The sequence below is a fragment of the Centropristis striata genome, chromosome 15 (assembly GCF_030273125.1).
Source record: "Centropristis striata isolate RG_2023a ecotype Rhode Island chromosome 15, C.striata_1.0, whole genome shotgun sequence".
Taxonomy (NCBI): domain Eukaryota; kingdom Metazoa; phylum Chordata; class Actinopteri; order Perciformes; family Serranidae; genus Centropristis; species Centropristis striata.
In genome coordinates this window covers 32,096,101-32,117,741 of record NC_081531.1, presented here as the reverse complement: position 1 = coordinate 32,117,741, position 21,641 = coordinate 32,096,101, and the positions used below count along the sequence as shown (strand labels likewise).

The 21,641-nt window shown below is 38.1% G+C and overlaps 2 protein-coding genes across 2 annotated transcripts; both read left to right on the top strand.

Annotated features, from left to right (window-relative positions):
- Positions 1–559: 559 nt before the first annotated feature.
- On the top strand, positions 560–6,438 carry casr (calcium-sensing receptor). The gene is made up of 6 exons (XM_059351979.1): positions 560–780; positions 868–1,174; positions 2,276–3,115; positions 3,217–3,447; positions 5,084–5,207; positions 5,303–6,438. The coding sequence occupies exons 1-6, from the start codon at positions 596–598 to the stop codon at positions 6,436–6,438; spliced, it is 2,823 nt and encodes a 940-aa protein (XP_059207962.1). The 5' UTR covers positions 560–595.
- Positions 6,439–10,363: 3,925 nt separating this feature from the next.
- b4galt4 (UDP-Gal:betaGlcNAc beta 1,4- galactosyltransferase, polypeptide 4) lies at positions 10,364–21,140 on the top strand. The gene is made up of 7 exons (XM_059351792.1): positions 10,364–10,389; positions 11,815–12,326; positions 12,990–13,222; positions 15,167–15,354; positions 17,891–18,013; positions 18,101–18,205; positions 18,318–21,140. Exons 2-7 carry the CDS (start codon positions 12,083–12,085, stop codon positions 18,451–18,453), a joined length of 1,029 nt encoding a protein of 342 aa, XP_059207775.1. The 5' UTR covers positions 10,364–10,389; positions 11,815–12,082; the 3' UTR covers positions 18,454–21,140.
- Positions 21,141–21,641: the final 501 nt, after the last annotated feature.

Genomic DNA, 21,641 nt, shown 5'->3' with positions numbered 1-21,641 from the left:
TGGTCAAGACAAGTTTCTAAAGTTCAAAGCGAGCATCAGAATGAGGAAGAAAGGTGATTTAAGTGGATTTGAACTTGGCATGGTTGTTGGTGCCAGACAGGCTGGTCTGAGTATTTCACAAACTGCTCATCTACTGGGATGGTCACGCACAGCTATCTCTAGGGTTTACAGGAAGGATCGAAAAAGAGAAATATCCAGTAAGTGAAAATGCCTTGTTGATGCCAGAGGTCAGAGGAGAATGACCAGACTGGTTCAAGATGATAGAAAGGCAACAGTAGCTCAAATAACCACTTGTTACAACCAAGACCACTTTATTAGGTACGTCTTTGTAGCTAATGAAGTGGCCAGTGAGTGTATGTTTTATTTTATAGAAAACAAAATTATATCTCAAGTGATTTTAGCCCCTTTTTTACTACAAAATCACAATTTGTTTTCCCATTTTTCCCACAGTGAGAAGATCTCATCAGTGCAGACATGAGTAACACAAAACAGTGCAGCAGGCAGATTGATGGGAGGAGATTAAACTGAGAATACCTTTGCAGACCTCTGGGGTTTTGTAGAAAATAATCCTACGTATTAGGAAAAGACAAGAAAGATGAGGCTGGTTCTGCATTACATGATATTGTTGGGGTCCAGTTATGTGACTTCAACGTACGGGCCCCATCAGAGAGCACAGATGACTGGGGATATTCTGCTCGGAGGACTTTTCCCCATACACTTCGGAGTTGCATCCAAAGACCAAGACCTTGCAGCTCGGCCTGAATCCACACAATGTGTCAGGTAAAAATTCAACGCTGGTTTGTATGATTTGATGATATTAAAGTGTTCTCTACTCTTCTAAATCCATGCCTTGTTTTGCTTGTACAGATTTAACTTTCGTGGTTTCCGTTGGCTCCAGGCCATGATCTTTGCGATCGATGAGATAAACAACAGCAGCACCCTCCTGCCCAACATCACCCTGGGCTACAGGATCTTTGACACATGCAACACGGTGTCAAAGGCCCTGGAAGCTACGCTCAGTTTTGTGGCCCAAAATAAGATTGACTCGCTCAATTTAGATGAATTTTGTAACTGCACGGATCACATCCCAGCAACCATTGCAGTAGTAGGAGCAGCTGGATCTGCAGTCTCCACAGCAGTCGCAAACCTGCTGGGTCTGTTTTATATTCCTCAGGTGAGAAACTGAACAGTGGCTATATCGATACCACAACAATACTTTAACTCAGTCGTAGCCAAATATATATTTATTCTCTTACCTGTGGTGCTTTATCAATCTTGATTGTTTTGATTGGTTTGAGTTGCTGAGTGTTGGAGATGTCAGCCTGAGAGATGACTGCATTTTCTAATATAATGGACCAAAGACAAGCCAAAAAAGACCATTTGAAAAGTTCTAAAGCAATGTCTCTTTCCAGAAATCATGACCTGGTTCAAAGAAATTGTTTAGACAACAAGGGTGTGGATGGGGTTCATGATTTCTAAAAAAAGACATTGCTGTAGAGTTTTTTAAATGTATTTCTTGGCGCTATGAACACCAAAAGCCAAGTGCCATGCAATTACACTCAGTGGCCAACTCTACAAGCTGGCTTGTGCAACTGCTGGTTAACACAAATATCTAATCAGCCAATCACATTGCAGCAAATCAATGCATTTAGGCATGTAGACACGGTGAAGATGAGCTGGTGAAGTTCAAACTGAACATCAAATTGGGGAAGGAAGATGATTTAAGTGATTTTGCATGTGGCACGGTTGTTGGTGCCAGTCTGAGTATTTCAGAAACAGCTGATCTACTGGGATTTGCACAAGGGTTTACAGAGAATGTAAAAAATATCCAGTGAGCGGCAGTTCTCTTGGCCAAAAGAGGAAATATCTAGTAAGTGAAAATGCCTTGTTGATGCCAGAGGTCAGAGGAGAATAGTCAGACTGGTTTGAGATGATAGAAAGACAACAGTAACTCAAATAACCACTTATTACAACCAAGATATGCAGACGACCATCTCTACACCTTGCTAGCTAATACAGTAGCTGTTGAGTGTATATTGTATTTGTTAGAAAACAGAAATCTCTATGTCTCATCTTTAGCATGAAAATATGAATTTTTGAGTTTGGGTGAACTGTCCCTTTCAGACTGAGAGTCTTAAAAAGTCACAATGCAAACCTTTATCCAAAAAAAATATCCTCATTTGCAGTAGATAACACAATTTACAGAAAACATAAATTGCCTCCTGGATTATGTGTTTAATCAACAAAATCTTACTTGCAACTTTTACTGTTTCAGATCAGCTATGCCTCTTCTAGTCGCCTACTGAGCAACAAGAACCAGTACAAGTCCTTCATGAGAACCATCCCTACAGATGAGTACCAGGCCACAGCCATGGCAGACATCATTGAGTACTTCGAGTGGAACTGGGTCATTGCCGTGGCCTCAGACGACGACTACGGACGCCCAGGGATCGAAAAGTTCGAGAAGGAGATGGAGGAGCGAGATATCTGCATTCACCTGAATGAACTTATCTCTCAATACTTTGAGGATCATGAAATCCAATCGCTGGCTGACAGGATTGAGAACTCCACGGCTAAAGTCATCGTTGTGTTTGCCAGCGGCCCAGATATCGAGCCTTTAATCAAAGAAATGGTGCGGAGAAACATCACAGACCGTATCTGGTTAGCCAGTGAAGCGTGGTCCAGCTCCTCTCTTATTGCTAAACCAGAGTATCTCAATGTTGTGGCAGGGACTATCGGCTTTGCTCTGAAGGCAGGACACATTCCTGGCTTCAGAGAGTTCTTACAACAAGTCCAGCCAAAGAAAGACAGTCATAATGAATTTGTCAGGGAGTTTTGGGAAGAAACCTTTAACTGTTATCTGGAAGACAGCCCGAGGCAGGATGAAAGTGAGAATGGCAGCACCAGTTTTAGGCCTTTGTGTACCGGTGAGGAAGACATCACAAGTGTTGAGACGCCGTACCTGGACTACACACACCTCCGTATCTCCTATAATGCGTATGTTGCAGTTTATTCCATTGCACAGGCCCTGCAGGACATCCTCACCTGCACACCTGGACGTGGACTCTTTGCAAACAATTCCTGTGCAGATATAAAGAAAATGGAAGCATGGCAGGTAAATGTTGTATATTTATTGTACAATTACCACAAAGTGAAACAATCAAACACTTAAATACTGAATAGTTTACAGTTTAAATCGTTTAAATGTGTGTTCAGGTCCTGAAGCAGCTCAGACATTTGAACTACACCAACAGTATGGGGGAAAAGATGTGCTTTGATGAGAACGCAGACCTGGCAGCAAACTACACCATCGTAAACTGGCACAGGTCTGCTGAGGACACCTCTGTGGTGTTCGAGGAGGTCGGATACTACAACATGCACGTCAAGAGAGGAGCCAAGCTGTTCATCGACAAGACAAAGATTTTGTGGAATGGATACAGCTCTGAGGTGGGTGTTTTGAAGAGGATGCTCCCAGTAATAGTAGTATTCTGTTTTCTCCTGTCAGTTGGTGTATTTTTGATTTTCCATTATCTACTTAAAATTATAAGCAGGTAATCACAGTAAAGAAGAAAGGCACCAAAACTTTTGCAAATGTACAGTACAGGCCAAAAGTGTGGACACACCTTCTCATTCAATGTGTTTCCTTTATTTTCATGACTATTGACATTGTAAATTCATCAAAACAATGAATGAACACAAGTGGAATTATGTACTTAACAAAAAAGTGTGAAATAACTGAAAACATGTCTTATATTCTAGTAAGCAAAGGGTGGCTACTTTGAGGAATCTAAAATACAAGACATGTTTTCAGTTATTTCACACTTTTTTGTAAAGTACATAATTCCATATGTGTTCATTCATAGTTTTGATGCCTTCCGTGAGAATCTACAATGTAAATAGTCATGAAAATAAAGAAAAACGCATTGAATGAGTAGGTGTGTGTCCTAACTTTTGGCCTGTACTGTACATCATAACAAATGCTTCAGGGCTCTATTCCCTTTCAATCTTCAGACTAACATGATCTTAGCCCTTGGACTAATAGCACTAATATTTACATCAAATCTGCATCACCTGGATTTTTTTGTCCACTTAGGGGCAGCAGAACCAGCTGTAAAGACAGCATAACATACTGTATAATCACCTCATTAAATTGTTATGGCCAAAATGTCAGCAAATATTATTTGCTAGTCGTTCACCGTGGCTGTCTTGGCAGGTAGAATCTAGTGGTTTTACTAGGTTTTAAAGCAAGTTAATCAGCTAAAGCAACTAAAGAGTAAGTGTGGGGGCAATAGAGCCGAAACAATGAGATGAAAGATTCTTAAACACTTCATAGAGCTGGTGGGAATGGCAGAGTTAGCTGATAATTATTTATGGGTTTGTCTTACACAGTCATTTTTTTTCATAAAAACAAAAGTTTAAGTTGTTCTAATTTAATGATAATTAATGTATCAATAAAAGTATGGTAATGTCCAAGTAGACAGCCGAAGAATCACCAGATGTTCCTAGAAGCCTTTTTTATCTATTATTTCTTTAGTGTGTTGTACCACATCCTGTGAAGAATATGTGAAGAAACTTTGCTTCACTGCAACAACGGTCAATTACAAAGTCAATCACTCTATTTAATTTTTTAAAATAGATATTGCATGATAATTTAACTCCAGTTCCTTAAGGATTTGTTCAAACATGATCAACATTGACTCACAGATTGTTTCGAGTCTGGAGATTAAAAGTTGCAAAATCGTATGTTGAGGAAATGAAAATGCAAATTTTTATATATTTGGAAAGAAATGTCAATACTTACAACAGCACTGATGTGTTTCATGATAGTAGAGGGCTATAATTTAGTTTACAGCTCCAAAAAAACTTGTTTATGTGCACAGCATCACTTTCCAAACATTCCACCACATGCATGCATATTCATGCATATATATATATATATATATATATATATATATATATATGTGTGTGTGTATATATATATATATATATATATATATATATATATATATATACACACACACATGAAAAATGAAAACACATTAACATTAAGTTCTCACCTTTTCTGTGTGTTTACATCCTCTAGGTACCGTTCTCTAACTGCAGTGAGGACTGTGAACCTGGAACAAGAAAGGGGATCATAGACAGTATGCCCACATGCTGCTTTGAATGCACTGAGTGCTCAGATGGAGAGTACAGTAATCATAAAGGTAAGATGGCAAACAACTCATGTCTGCTGATGTTACAACTTGCTAATATCACACTTTTAACACCCATTGTCTTTTTCTTTTTTTCATATTTACAGATGCCAGTGTTTGCATCAAGTGTCCGAATAACTCTTGGTCCAATGGGAACCACACATTCTGCTTTCTGAAGGAAATCGAGTTTCTCTCCTGGACAGAGCCCTTTGGCATAGCTTTGGCCATATGTGCAGTATTGGGAGTTGTCTTGACAGCGTTTGTGATGGGAGTCTTTGTCCGATTCCGCAACACCCCAATAGTAAAGGCCACAAACCGGGAACTGTCTTATGTCCTCCTGTTCTCGCTCATCTGTTGCTTCTCCAGCTCCCTCATCTTCATCGGCGAGCCACAGGATTGGACGTGCCGTTTACGCCAGCCTGCCTTCGGGATCAGTTTTGTTCTCTGTATCTCCTGCATCCTCGTGAAAACTAATAGAGTACTTTTAGTATTTGAAGCCAAGATCCCCACAAGCCTCCATCGTAAATGGTGGGGATTAAACCTGCAGTTTCTGTTGGTGTTCCTGTGCACATTCGTCCAGGTCATGATATGCGTGGTCTGGCTTTACAACGCCCCTCCTTCTAGCTACAAGAACCACGACATTGATGAGATCATTTTTATCACCTGCAATGAAGGCTCTGTGATGGCTCTTGGGTTCCTGATTGGCTACACGTGTCTCCTGGCTGCTATATGTTTCTTTTTCGCATTTAAATCCAGGAAACTTCCAGAAAACTTTACCGAGGCCAAGTTCATCACTTTCAGCATGCTCATATTCTTTATTGTTTGGATCTCTTTTATCCCTGCATACTTTAGCACATATGGAAAGTTTGTTTCGGCTGTGGAGGTCATTGCCATACTGGCATCCAGCTTTGGGATGCTGGCCTGTATCTTCTTCAACAAGGTCTACATAATCCTCTTCAAACCGTCCAGGAATACCATCGAGGAAGTCCGTTGCAGCACGGCAGCTCACGCTTTCAAAGTAGCCGCCAAAGCTACACTGAAACACAACACAGCTGCGAGGAAAAAGTCCGGCAGCATCGGTGGATCTTCTGCCTCGACTCCGTCCTCGTCCATCAGCCTCAAGACCAACGGCAACGACTGTGACGCTAATTCAGGAAAGCACAGGCCGAGGGTGAGCTTTGGCAGTGGAACAGTTACTCTGTCTTTGAGCTTTGAGGAGTCGAGGAGGAGCTCTCTCATGTGATGGCATATGTGTCAGCTTTAATAGGCTGTATTTGTGGACTTTATTTTTAAATGATTTTCATGTAGACCTTTTCATCTTCCCATTTTCTTAACATTTTGTCAGAAAGATGACCACTCCACTGTACTATACCTGTGACTCTTATTATTTTCAGCATAACCCTGATGTACACTAAGCCTATTATTAATAATAATACAAGTTTTGTACAATAAAAAAACATGACATTTAATCCTTTAGGTGTTATTTTTTCCATTGGAGACAATGGATATCAAGCAGGAAATGATATATGAACAAATCCTCTTTTTTTTTTTGTTTCGTATCCATAAATCAGCATTTTCTTGTTTTTGCTCTTCTCTTAGGTAAAAGAAAAATGTTATAGGTGGACATGATATGTACCGAGATCAGAAAAAAACTTGTTTTGGAATCACAAGATTTAAATTTGAGGAAGAAAAAATGCATTACAATCACATATTCAAATTGATATTATTATATATTGAAGTTTGTAATATTTGATTAGATTATCATAAATATCATAAAGAGATGTTTTTTTAAATTTTCCTTCAACACCAGTAGGGGGAGGCTAGGGTTGGATTTCACACTTTTACTCTTCTGTGAATTTCTTATCATCACAAAAGTCCTACATTAGAGGGAAGCTTAATTTCTTGGGTTGAAATGTGTATCTCATTTATTCTATTAACTTATTTATAGTTATTTCTTTATAAACATTCTTAACTTTCTTTTTTTTTTAGATAGAGGCACCAGATAATGTCTATAATAATCCTCAAGGCCCTTTGTAGTTGTCTATGTGTTTAAAAAAAGTAGAGCTATTACCTTCTTCTTTTTATTCTATCTATCTATCTATCTATCTATCTATCTATCTCAGCTGAGTACAGAGTGAGAGTAAACAAAAACTAAAGCTTGGTTTGGACAGTAAACTTAAGTCTACTGACAGACAAACACACCACTTCCAGCACAAGGCCTGAGTGGCCTGACTGGACAAGCCCAGAGGATGTATGAGTCACAGTGTAAACACACAATAAGAGGAAGTCGACAAAATGTCCCATACCCTGTAATTAAATTTTATTATGGTCGAGACAACAAGAGAAACATAAGTTTAGTCCCTCAACATGGCCTTGAAAATCTATTCCCCCTCATTCAGGGTGTATTTGGGTCATACAAAGTGTGAAATAAATTAGATATATTTGTTTGGCTTAATAAAAGTAGCTGTCAACAGTCTCACAGACTAAACATTAAGAGTGTCCCCTCCATGATTTAAATATTCTTTTGTAATATTACATTTGGGATTGTTGGGGGGGGTATCCTGTATTTTTCTGATCCCCACCAAATGAAGTCTCTTTCTAAAATTACAAATGTTGAAATATAACCACAAAAAGTAAAATTGGAGAGCTTGTAAAATGTAAATGACTTGAATTACTTTGAAGCATAATTACAACCCAAATTCTCTACGAAATTTCTGAATAAAAGATCCTGATAAAAAAAAAAAGAGAACATGCTGAAGGAGGTCTATGAGAGGTTTAGGTGTAGATCTTTCAGAGAACTTTCTCTGCTTGCAGCTAACTTATCACAGGTCTCTGACAACTGCAAACAGTGCTGGCCTGTCTCACATGTTAATGGCATTCTAGCAATAGGCCAACATTACACAGTCAGAGTATGGGGGAGGGAGGAGCAGCTTGAGGAAGGCACTGTTTATTCTGACCCACTTTGTCTGAACGTCAGGTGTGAAGAAACTGTTACATTTTCCTGAGTAGAAAAGATTCTTGCCCTATGAAGTATGTATAGTATAGTATTTATATTTAGAAGGGGCCATTCTGCTTACCTTTAAAAAACACCTGAAGATCCAGCTCTTCAGAGAGCATCTTCTCTCCTAGCACCACACGATAATTCTACCCCTCAAAGAATTGTCACTAGCACTTATTGATGCACTAATAGCTCTTATTGCACTATACCTTGATTGTTTGCTTCTATTCTTCCTGTAAGCCGCTTTGGATAAAAGCATCTGCTAAATGACTAAATCTAAATCTAAATCTACATTAGATTTATTTTTACTATAATACTTTTGTACTGAAATTAAATTTGACTTGCTATGTATGATTTAATTTTTACTTAAATAAATTGAGAGAGAGGACAAACATTACAGTAATTGTGTTTGTGAATGCTCTGAAAATATTATTCATGGCCCTTGGGAACTTGTATGGTTAAATGTATGCAATGTGAGTAAGGTTTATGCATTTATAGCTGGACAACGGCACCTGAGGAATTGCAGCCAAGGAAATATTCATAATGAAAAGTCAGTAGCAAAATCCACAACATGCATGTGAGGTGGAGAGAAGTCTGAAGCCTCAGCCTGTGATAGCATTGAGTAAACCAAAGGAAAAATTTATCTTGAGCGAAATGAAAAGCAAAATGTAAGAAAGGGAAGCTCTCAGCAGCAGGAGAACACAAGAAAAAGTAGGTAAAAAGGCGTTTGAGGACTGCAGAACTTCCTACATCGCTCAACAGGGGGATGACATGCTTAGACATCCAGTATCGTGACTGACCTGAGGAGCAGCTGGACGACCACCTCCTCTGTTGGCAGGAAGACAAAATCTTTATCCTCAGAGCCAGTGAGGCCCAGCAGAGAGACCAGCATGTTGTCTATGTTTGTTCTGCAGGGTGGGATGAGACCATACAGTGTATAATTGAGATAGAAAACTAGACAAAATTACCAGGAAGCACATGATAGAAATGTTTATCACAGCCGTGAACCTGGATAAGAAAGAGAAGAGGGCACAGGACACATATTAGTGCAACATAGGCTAATCAACACATATCATTTACACATGGCTGAAGTCAAATATTCATATTAGTGCTGCAAATAGCTGTAAAATGTTATGACTATGTGCACATTTTTCCCTTACCCCCTTTCTTACAGTATGACATTGATATTAGGTTTTTCAGTAGCATTGAGCAAACGAATATATACATTGTAGTTACCCTAAGGAAACTATATGTAAGCTGCCAACACTTCTAATGTTTACAATAAAAAACAAAAAGATCACAAACACATTAAATCCACAAAAATAAATCACATTCATAACCCTGAATTATTTCAAAAGTACGATGTAAAACAAAGTTAATGAATCAAACCACACCAGGAGCGGCGACCATTATTTTGAAAAGTACACAACGGAAGTATCCATGCAAAACATGCACCATGCTTTGAGCTCCATAAGCCAAACGAAGAAACAACACTGACTTCCTGTTTTCTGATGTTGCCTTCAAAATCAAAGCGACGCTGAAGGGCTGTAATGTTAGAATGTCACGACTTGAGATGAATAACATTTTGAGGTATCTGCAGAATTTAGTGCCTGCCATCGCCTTTTGAGGATGACATGTTACAAAGTGTTCTCACGATCAAAATCAAGCAAGTCGAATCTACATTTAGTTCTATGCTATGTTGGCTCATTAAAAACGGTGAAAATAACTGTTTGCTCCACCTTTCTTATTAATATATATATTTTTAATCTCTTTAATTGCTTATTCTAATTGTTTACCGTTTTCTGAATACACCTGTACGGCTTATTATTTCTGTTATTCTGCTTCAAATGCGGCTTCAAATGCTTTGAATGTCTATTTTAATGTTTTTAACTGTATTTTTCATATATTTTTATGCCGCTGTAAAACCCATTGGATGGCCTTGTGTATGTATGGTGCCTTTTCTTTAAATCGTAAATCACTTTAACTAAAAAAAAACCCAAAAATGGTCTTGCTTTTAACTACATGCTTTTGTCAGATTAACTGATTATTATAGATTATCAAATTATAACTATAAAGTTTTACTTTGAAATGCATCCAGCGGAAGTGTTGTGTATACGTGCTACCTTGACGCTCTGTTGTCGTTTATCTCCGGGTCCGTTGACGTTAACCGTAACGTCAGCTCGTGTCGAAGGTAAGGTACGTCAACAAAACCAGTAACTTTTTTCTCTCTATATGGTAAAGAATAGTGATCGATGTCGTTTTATTGACATTAGATCACAACAGTGTCTAGGCTACGTGGTGTGGGACTGTTAGCTTGATGCTAATCCTGAACTTTTACAGCACTTTGCAGTAAAACTCTATAACCACATCCGCATTCGTCAGCTAGCTAACAGCTAACTGCACATAGAGCTCATCTGGACACATCTGCATCCAGTTATCAGAACAAATTAAAGCTTTCACTGTCAATAAGAAGAATGAGGAGCTGTCAGCTATGTAAAAGGTTGTATTATATAACGTTATAACGCTGTTGTAGCTAGCCAACGTTATCTTGTCACTCTCAAGCCCCCAACAATTAACGCCACCAGCACACAGACGGGAAAATAACTCAAAATGGTCAAAACTTTATTCTTCAACACGTTTTCCTACTGAAGACAGCAGCCAAGACTTGAGAATGAATACTAAATGGGTGTAATAATTAGTATTGATAGTCACAGTTGTCTGTTTGATAACTTGGGGGCGTTGCCTTTCACTATTAACTTGCTACATTGTAGCAAGTTATACTATTCTATATACTATATATTATATATATAGTATATTATATACTATATATTATACACTATATATTATACTATTCTATATATACTATATATTATATTATATATTATATATATTATATTATATATTATATACTATATATTATACTATTCTATATACTATAAGTTAACATTGTAGCATGTTATACTATTCTGGGCTGCGACTGACCACTTTTTTCATTATCGATTAAATTGCCGATTTTTTTAGATAAATTGTTAGTTTTATAAAATGTCATAAAAAGTAGTGAAAAATGTCCATCCCAGATAATCAAAGTCCAAGTTGATGTCGGTTTTGAGAAGTATGCTTTCTCGCCAAAGGACAAAGTTTTGCTTTTGCAGGATTCTCTGTGGAGAAACTCAGAATTACAAATTTGTCGATTAGTTGACTAACAGTTTCTTTACTCAAATGCATCCCTAAATATTTCATAGATATATAGTACAAGTGAGGAGAAAGGTGAGGTCGCAATGTGATCCTTGGGAACAGAAAAAAGCAGGTGTACAGTTACTGGTGGTAAGATTACCATCCAGGAAGCTTCTTTTAGTAATGTGTAACCGAATAAATGACTCTGGACACAAAAAGAAAAGAAAAGACAATGAGCAGCTTGAACACTTCACCGTATCTTGGTTGGTTTTCTAAGATAACATCTCATGACGTGTTTTTTGTTGAGATGCAATGGATATGCCTGTAATACCTGTCTAAAACTAGAACCTGCCTCTGTTTCAGATGACGTGGTAGTATGAGAGTGGTTATGAAGCACATATTCCACTTCATTGCAGTAACATCTTTTCTCTTTAATTCAATTTACAGTTGTCAGAGATCTTTTTGGCCTCACTTGCTGAAAGTGGATTTTGAGGGTTCAGCGATGGATTTTCATCAGTAAGTTTTCATACTGACAGTGACTTAATTCACTGTATAGCCCCGGTAGCATGATTCATCACCATGGGATGACCAGTTAGTTAAACTGTGGCTGTCAGTATTTTTGTTGGAATGTCCTGCACAGAGGAAGTATCCTAAAATAGAACTAACAGCATCTGCAGTTGCCTCTTCTGATTTGCATCAGCACCGTCTCACAGCCATGGGATTCTGTTTGCGGAGGGGGAAGTATGTTGTGCTGCTCCTTCTTTCGCTCTCTGTGCTGGCATGGATTGCTACTTTTTCGGGTGAGACAGTGAAAGCCGGTCTGGCTTCATCCACCACGCCACAGACTCTTGTCAAAGAGGACAGTCTGAGGGATAAACTCAACACTTTGACAGCGGCGCCCGATCACTTAAATACTCCACCACCCAAAGCAGAATGCCAAAAGGAGTCACCATTGCTAAGTAAGTATACACAAAACTACAAGTTAAAGGTGACAGACTTAACTGTGTTTTTAGATTTAACATTTTTGAAAACTATGGTGCCCTCTTGCAAAGGACTAATTCCTCTGTTTATGTTTCTTTCTGCAATTTCTCCACCTTTTTACTGACTACATGGCAACATAGATGACAGAACAGTAGAGTAAATGCTGTGTAATAAACCAGACAGTGGCTTGTGCCAGTCATTTATCATTTTTATATTTGAGATTTATATTTGTAAGTACACATTTCTTAAAGTTATCTTTTATAAGCCCACAATTTAGGGATTAATATATAACCGCATTTCCAAAAAAGATTGGATGCTGTGAAAAAACACAACAAAAATCAAATCAAATAATTTGCTAATCCTTTGTGACCTACATTAAATTAAATACAGTACAAACACAAGATCGCTAGTGCTCGAACAGGGAAAGTGTTGTTTTTTGTAAATACATACACTTATTTTGAATTTGATGCATTTTGCTTTTATTAACATTTTTACCAACTATTTTTGGAATCGGGGTTGTACTAGAAACATTAGGCACTACATGTTGTCTGTAGTTGAAAATGTAATATCTACTGTGTTATGAAGTACATATTACAAAATAATCACAAAGACTTTTTGGTTTTATTTGTTAACTTCTACAGAGGGAGCTGTGAAGTTGTCCTTTGAATCCTCTCTGAAACTGAAGGATGTGGAGAGTGAGAACAAAGGAGTGATTGAGGGCGAGTACGAGCCCTCAGACTGCACAGCGAGGCAGAGCGTGGCCATCCTCATCCCTCACCGCAGCAGAGAGAGACACCTCCTCTACCTCTTGCACCACCTGCACCCCTTTCTGCAGAGGCAGCAGCTACACTATGCCATCTATGTCATCCAGCAGGTAAACAGCCTCCATACCATTCACAGTTTTCATATTAAATCAAACCATTTTTAAGTTTTACAGTTGTAGAACTGAGGGTATTGATTTAACCCATTAAGGCCTAAAGCGCCTGGAAAAGAATGCCTGGAAAACCTATGGGCGATTTTCAAATGACCCCCTAAAACCTGAAGTTTTTCTGGAAATTCAACACCTACTAAATAATAGATTTTTCAGCCTCTGTAGCAGATAAAAATGAAATTCAAAAAGTATTTGAGAGCTTATACGGTGGCTTTCATACGAAGTTGAGTTTATTTGTCCAAACCTTCAATAAAGTTTTTTAAAAAATCAACAAACTCAGCAAATGTTACATTTGACTGAATAAAAAATCATATGCATAATACTAATACATGCCCATTAGCAAGATGCAAACATGATATGACCACTGGAAGAACAAGACATAGTTCTCATTAGCCTACTGTAATAAAAAAATAAATAATAATAATAATAATAAATAATAATAATACATTTTATATATTGCACTTTTCAGGGTACTCAACGACACATAAAGTAATATAAGACATATACAGTCATGATTTCTGATATCATCACAATCAATTATTAATATTTATTATTAATAATATTATTATCAGATCTCTTCCGTCACTTACTGCTGAGCTCCTCCGCTATAGTCGTCTTCTGGAAAAGTCCGATGTTGCATTGCGACACTCCCGCATGTATTCTGATCATGATTCCGATGCATTTCATTGGCCAAGAGACCGAAAAAAGGTGGAAAAAAATACAAATACTACAAAATGACATATCCGCTGTCCCGGCCTTAATGCTAGAGTGACGCAACAGCGCTCCCGGTTTTAATGGTAGAAATGCGGTAATGCTTTCCTGGCGTCAATGGGTTAAAAATGGCTTCATTGTACATCAGCTACATCATCAGTGCAAATTATGTCTTGTCAATCAAAAAGAAAAAAATACAGAATGTAAATATGACTAAATGTGATACGACTGCACCTAAAGGTCTCACTCGCGGAATAATAAAGAAACTTTACATGAAGAACTTTAAAAAAAGTATTGTTAAAGAAACTGCATTGCATTTGTTATAGTTTTTTTTTTCAAGCAAAAAAACTTCAAGCAGGTAAAAAAACAGGCTAGTTGCTGATTGTTTTTTCAAAATACCAGAAATCTATTTCAGCCAGAAGTTTTTTTTTATATCGGTGCATCTTTGGTGGAAACATTAAAGTTGTAACATTTGTAGACTTCAAAGACTTTATATGAAAGGAACTATTCATGCTCAGTGATGTTCAAAAAGCATTGCAGCTGAAAACAAAGAAACCAGTGAGGCCAAACATTTTTACATACCAAAGGCAAATCATCTGCAACCAAATAATGTTCCCAGTACTCCGAGATGAAAGGATCATTGTCAGTAACTAGAAGGTTTTACGATTTGTTGAAACAGAGACATGCAAATCAACATTTTGCCAACACTGCTTCAAGTTAATTTGTTCATGTTCGTACAGCCACACATTTACCCAGAACAGTTTATTTTTCCGCATTGATTGTATGAAATGCTTTATACGGTTTTGGTTCCTATGTGATCATCTGGTTTCATACTGAGGCAGGGTCTGACTCCAAACAGAATAAAGCATATTTAACTCCCTCATCTCGTTTACTTGCTAAGCAGTCTGTTTACCTCTAACAGCCTGAATGTGACAATGAAAGTTATTCAATAACCGGCCCACACAGGTAGCATTAAATCATTTTCTGAGCTGCAGCTATTCTGTAGTTAACCCTGTACTCCAACCCTCCTACCTTTTCCTCCTACTTTTTTTTTAATGGATAAAGCATAATGACATCAGATACAACAGAAGAACACAGACATCTACATTGTACATAGTAGTCTTTAAAGGGCAACAACAGATTGTGATTTTTATCCTGTTTTCTGTTTTATTAAAGGCTGGTGATGCAACTTTTAATCGTGCCAAGTTACTCAATGTTGGGTATTTGGAAGCACTGAAGGACTACAATTGGGGGTGCTTCATCTTTCATGATGTGGACCTGGTTCCAGAAAATGATCACAATTTATACCTCTGTGATAAACAGCCCAAACACTTGGTGGTTGGCCGGAACGCAACAGGATACAAGTAAGTATACGACTATACTGTTTACTCTACTCTACGACTGTTTCAACAGCAATCAAGCTCATTGTGAAGTCAGCTGATCAGGTCAGAATCAAACTGAGTTGGTCAAAATGGTGAGTGTTAGACTGAAGAAAACAAGAAACATCTGGGCTTGAGTTCACTGACATGCTAGTAAAAGCAGAGGAGATGCTAATCTTTACTTACTTTAGCTTCTAACTAAAAGCCGCTGAGACACCCAATTTGTTGATCCTCTAGTCATTTAATACTAAAAATGCAACTGTAACAGGAGGCTCATTATTTTCATTCATATTTCAAGACACTATAAATTATATCCAACGACCAAAAAAGCCCAAAAAGCCAGATTTTCAACTCAACTTAACTGCCTGTCAACTCAGCTGCCTGATCTGAAAAAAGCTGGACCTCACAACAGCACTAATCTGACGATCTAATTTAAAATCACTGTCCATCTTTAAACCTAAATTTGAAACAGTTGGTCTTACAAAATCTGCCAGAGGGCCCAAGTCAACAGGAGGGGTCACACAAGAGCCACTAGGGCCAAACACCATCACTTCTGTTTTCTTCTCATTCAAATTTAAAAAGTTCAAGGCCATCCAGGCCTTGATGACTTCGAGACAAGACAGGAGCGGTGTGAGAGAGAAAGCATCTTTTTTCTTCAGTGGCACGTGTATCTGACATCTGACATGACATCTGTCATCAGCGTAACAATGAAAAGGGATGCCGTGCTTTCTCAAAATGGAGCCCAGAGACAGTAAATACAAAGAAAAAAGCAGGGGGCCTAAAATCGACCCCTGTGGAACCCTCATCAGCAGCGGAGCAGGTCTGGACTCCGAGGTACCGAGGTTTACACTCATACTTCTGTCGGCCAGATAGGACTTGAACCACTCCAACACAGTACCACAGATGCCAACTAGGTGGCGTAACCGAGCCACTAGGGTGCTATGGTCCACAGTATCAAATGCTGCAGTCAGGTCCAACAGAACAAGAACCACATGGTCACTGGAGTCATAAGCCAGGACAATGTCGTTAAAAACTTTGAGTAGAGCTGACTCTGTGCTATGCATAGTTTTAAAACCAGATTGGAACACCTCCAGGACACCATGCACATCAAGAAAAGACCGTATATAACCTTCTCCAAGATCTTAGAAACAAAGGGCAGCTTGGAGATAGGCCTAAAATTGGCCAGCACGCTGCGATCGAGGCCAGGTTTCTTAAGTAGGGGCTGCACCACTGCATGTTTAAAACTTAGAGGAACAAGACCAGTAGACAGACTACTGTTAATGACATTTAATACAGACTGCCCTATACTGGGGAAAACCTCTTTAATGAAATGAGGGGAGACAGCGTCACAGGGAGAACCTGATGGCTTAATATGGCCAACCAGGTCCTCTAAAAAAGACAGAGACACTGGCTCAAAACCATCAAAAGCTTCACAACAAGGAGCAGTGACTGAGGGGTCAGTAGCAACCTTATCAATAAAAACGTGCAGGAAGCTATCACACATTTCAGGAGATGCCTCCACGCTGACAGGCTGTGGGGCATTAAGAACAGTGTCAATGGTTTTAAATAACACACGTGGGTTGTGACGGTTGGTCTCAATGATGTTTGACAGGTATTCTCTTTTAGTCTCTTTAACGGTGCTCTGGTAGCGGCGCCAACAGTCCTTAAGGATTTGGAAGGAAACCTGCAGCTTGTTCTTCTTCCACTTTCGTTCAGCTTTACGGCACTCCCGTCTAGCTGCACTAGTTATTTTGTTAACCCATTGAAGCCTGGAAAGCGTTTACGTCGTTTTGTACTATTTGTATAAGCTCTCAAATACTTTTTGAATGTCATTTCTATCTGCTACAGAGGCTGAAAAATCTATTATTTAGTAGAAGCGTTGACACTTCTGTTGAATTTCCAGAAAAACTTCAGGTTTTAGGGGCTTATTTTAAAATCGCCCAGAGGTTTTACAGGAAGTTTTAGGCGTCAATGGGCCTGCCTAAACCAGGCAGGAGGAGTAAAACCAGGAGCTACTCAGTGTCAGCAGAGACAGGAGGCACACAGAGCTGGTCAAAAGCCACAGAGAAATGACCGGCAGTGCAAGAGGTAAAAATATGACGTCTCTGAACAGGAGCGCCGGATTTAACTTCAGCACAGGAGAAAGCAACTTCAAACAGTATAGGCATATGATCAGAAAACACATCGTCACAGATCTCCAAGTTAGACACAGATAAACCGATAGAGAGGACGAGGTCTAAAGTGTGTCTATGTTCATGTGTGGGACCAGACACACACTGCACCAAAAGGCTCAGAAAGTCCTTCACCAGCAACTTTTCAGGACAGCAACTCTTTGGTATGAACTGGGCTTTAGAGTAAATTTACTATAGGTCAGAAGTTAAACTTTATTTTACCCTCGTGAATAAACAACATGATATTAACAGACGGCTGTTTCCTCAAGCCTAATATTATCTATAAAAGCTCTGATGTAGATCTTAAACAAAGACCTGTTATGTTTCCTTGTATGGTTTTCTGCCCTCAGGCTGCGGTACAAAGGCTACTTTGGAGGAGTCACAGCGATGACCAAAGACCAGTTTCTTCAAGTGAACGGATTCTCAAACACTTACTGGGGCTGGGGCGGAGAAGACGATGATCTTCGCATCAGGTGAGACAGACACAAACAGTATTCGGTGTTTGTTTTGATCACAGATTTGTTATATATTTCTTCATTGATACATTATATCTCGTGCAGGGTTGAGCTGCAGAAGATGAAGATTGTACGGCCGCCCGCTGATATAGCTCGCTACACCATGGTGTTTCACAAACGGGACAGTGGCAATGAAATAAACAAAGACAGGTCAGTAAATGCAGAGATGGGGATAATGTGTTATGTTTGTTGCAGCGTATTATTGCTCAATTAATGTGTGCTAATTTAACCTTTTCAATGTTTGTTCTTTTTTGCTTCCCAGGATGAGACTGTTAGGACGAACACAGCAGGTATGGAGAAAGGACGGACTGAACAGCTGCTCATATAAGACTTTGTCGCTCGAGAGGCTGCCTCTTTATGTGAATGTTACTGTGGACATTGGTAAGCCACAGAGCTGAGATTTCTTACAGGAAACCCTGCTGTGACCAAAAAATATTTTATGATGTATTTTATACAGTGTGTTTAGGCCACTGAGTGCAGAAAAGCTACTACGTGTGTACAAGACTCCATATTAAGCACACAAAATGCACATTGTTTTGACAAGTTTACGTATTAGGATTCAGTTCAGCTGGCAACTACATCTTTGCACATTTTTGCATGTCATGCTGCCTTCATTTCTTCATATTTTAACCAGCCTGTAAAACTAAATTAATAAAACATTCCTTTAAATTGTCCAAAAAGATGTTGCTACCATCCAGCTGACGGGCTTAATGAATGAATGCATATGCTTCATTATTTGCCTACATAATATCAGTTTAAAACAGGCTGATATTTTACATTTAAAAACCTGCGACACATGTACAATGTGTATTTTGTGTGCTTCATTATTTTGCTGAATAGACTTTTTCAAACAGCCCCTGCAGACACAGGTGTTGTTTCTTGTTTTGCCTGTCTAGGAGACACAGACTGACTGATATCTCCCTTTTGTTGCTTCCGTATGGCCGGACCTTTAATGTTACTTCTAGTACATAACCTGTATTGATCTTGCAGAAGTCTGATCAGGTAAGAGATAACTGAAAACACTAGGCACAAGGCTACTTTAAGGCAATGAGGTGTTTAACTGATTTTAACAGAGTTTATTCTTAGCTCACACTACAAGACGTTTGCCCTGACTTCGCTCTCCCCAAGAGGTTTGGAGCTTCCTGACAAAAGCTCCAGATTAGAGGAAAAGAGGCGCTCGTAAATCAGCGTTTAAGCTCTGGTTTAACTGTTTAAAGATGCAAGCTGAACAGATCACATATGCATCCCAGATATCTAGCAGGCTAAATATCTGGACTTGTCAGGGAGCCAAGAAGCGTGCAAGACACAGGTTGAAGGAAAACATGTGCGAAGGATTGTTCTCATTCCCAACTCATCACATGGGGACACTTGCCGTTACTTTTTATGCTACAGTTTTGTTAAGAAAACAGAACTTCTTGGTTAAGTTTAGGAAAAGATTGTGGCAATATGTGTTACATTTGCAACAAGCTGTTATCACATACAGAGGAAACAGAAACAGAAATTCAGAAAAACTCTGTTGTGAACATGTGTTCCAACGCCAGCTTCAACAAGCATGAGATCAGACATATTTATCTGGTAATCCCCCGGGTAAAAGATTGAGTGTGTAACCCTCTGTACCGGTCAATTGTGTGGTGTGAAAACCACAAGATGTGTAATATGACATTAACTGGATCAGGTCGTATGAGTAATGTGATTTAAAGCTGAATTAATAGATTTTGATCGCTTGATGGCAAGGAAGACAAAACAAACAGACAAACAGCGAAGGAGCCTGGATATACTCTTGGCTTATTAGTTTATAGCAAAATAATTCCTAAAATAGCATATTATAATACATATGTTCTATTGTTTGACACGATCACAGCACAGTGGATGCAATACATTTAAATAAAATGTATCTTTACTATTCAACTGGATATAAACTGGAAATGAATCTAAATTTAAACTAGGTTTATTAATTCTAAAGCACGATATTTACTAATTAACAACACTGTTCTGGCTTTTTTTTTTTTTTTTACCACAGACATAAAACTGACATTACAATAGTGTTGCATAGTATATGATACCAGCGAGATTACAGACCTCGTGAGCAGTTTCATGTATGAACTATTCTCTTTCTCTACATGTAATTGCTCGCAACAAGTCTGTGTATTATCTTAAGAAACGAGACATTGCTGTTGAGTTTTTCAGTTGTATTTGTTGGTGCTTTGAGCACCACAATCTAAGTGCCATGTAGTTAATTATATTCTAAAGAAGACGGACATCTCTCCAGCTGATATCTGAAAGATAGATAGAATAAAAAACATGTATTTTTGATTTGGGGATGAACTGTCCCTTTAATTAAATCCTAATATTGTTATTAATGCTAGATATCTGAGGTCTTTATCATCCAAAACTTGCCAGTAACATTACTGCTCTGTATCATAAATTAAGGAATTAAAAAAACAAATTATTATTAATACGGACAGTATAGTTTGGTATCAGCAGACAATGAATGGACCTGGGGTGCAGAAGAAACAAGAGATCTTTAATTAAATTTGCTAACATATAGTGTTATTGGTTAGAAGGTTTTAATTAATTTATTAGAATTAGTGGGCACTGTAAAACCTGGCTGCTCTAGAATCAACTTACATTATTTTTTTTTAGCATTACCTAAAAAGCTAGGGCTGACTTGTGCCAACTGGCTTTATTTCCAGAACTTAATAATAATAATAATAATAATAATAATTTTTTTGTCTTGAAAAGTAATTTTATATATATATATTTAAATATATATATATATGCCTTATGTGCATGTTTTCAAGCAGGAATTAAAGGGTGGTGGATTCTTATTTATTACTTTATCATTTTTTAAGTGATGATTGTTGTCTTTTGAGACCGATCAATATCACTTTTTCTTATTCTTATCGAAAGTCGAGAAAAATCTGCATATTTATACTTTGATCATTGCATGCTGCCTATAAATAGTCTGATACACGCATATCAAATGTGTTAAATAAATGATTTTGTTTCATTTAGCCTAATTTATACTTTGAAGGATGTGTAGCTGCTGGTGTGTTACAACTACAATGTGTTTTGTCTTTATTTGTCTTTTAAGACAGCAATATTACTTACTACAATGACAATTATGGTTACAGTTTACTTGAGTCACTCCTCCTTTATGAATTAATATTCCTGACTTGAGCTTAGTAATAATTACAGGTTGCTCCAAATGTTACTGAACTCTTCGTAAATCTACAGAACGCTGTGGCCATTATGAAGGTTTTCAACATGAATGAATGTTTTAGGGTTGTTTTTCTACTGTGCGTTGAAAACTTTAACATGTAATATATTGTTAAATGACAACTTCTTAATAAGATTTTGTAAAAATGATCACAAGCAAGAAAATTGTGGTATTATTGTAGCATCAAACATGTCACTAACCCTTTAATTTGTACTTTAAATGAATCATTGACTGAAATTCAAAGTGTCTTTTGGTTGATTTATTATGAATGTTTATTTTGGATGATTTGTTATGTTTTGTTTGTGTTGAAGGGAGATCATGGCGCAAAAAGGAGATTATGCGTTTCATTTTTAGTAGGATTATTTT

What these genes read in the sequence shown, in the direction of transcription:
- casr (XM_059351979.1), top strand. Translation starts at nt 596, where the DNA reads ATGAGGCTGGTTCTGCATTACATGATATTGTTGGGGTCCAGTTATGTG. An exon ending in AGAAAATGGAAGCATGGCAG is followed by an intron (nt 3,116 to 3,216) that starts GTAAATGTTGTA and finishes ATGTGTGTTCAG; the next exon opens with GTCCTGAAGCAGCTCAGACA. An exon ending in AGAGTACAGTAATCATAAAG is followed by an intron (nt 5,208 to 5,302) that starts GTAAGATGGCAA and finishes TCATATTTACAG; the next exon opens with ATGCCAGTGTTTGCATCAAG.
- b4galt4 (XM_059351792.1), top strand. Translation starts at nt 12,083, where the DNA reads ATGGGATTCTGTTTGCGGAGGGGGAAGTATGTTGTGCTGCTCCTTCTT. An exon ending in CGGAACGCAACAGGATACAA is followed by an intron (nt 15,355 to 17,890) that starts GTAAGTATACGA and finishes TTCTGCCCTCAG; the next exon opens with GCTGCGGTACAAAGGCTACT. An exon ending in GACGATGATCTTCGCATCAG is followed by an intron (nt 18,014 to 18,100) that starts GTGAGACAGACA and finishes TATCTCGTGCAG; the next exon opens with GGTTGAGCTGCAGAAGATGA.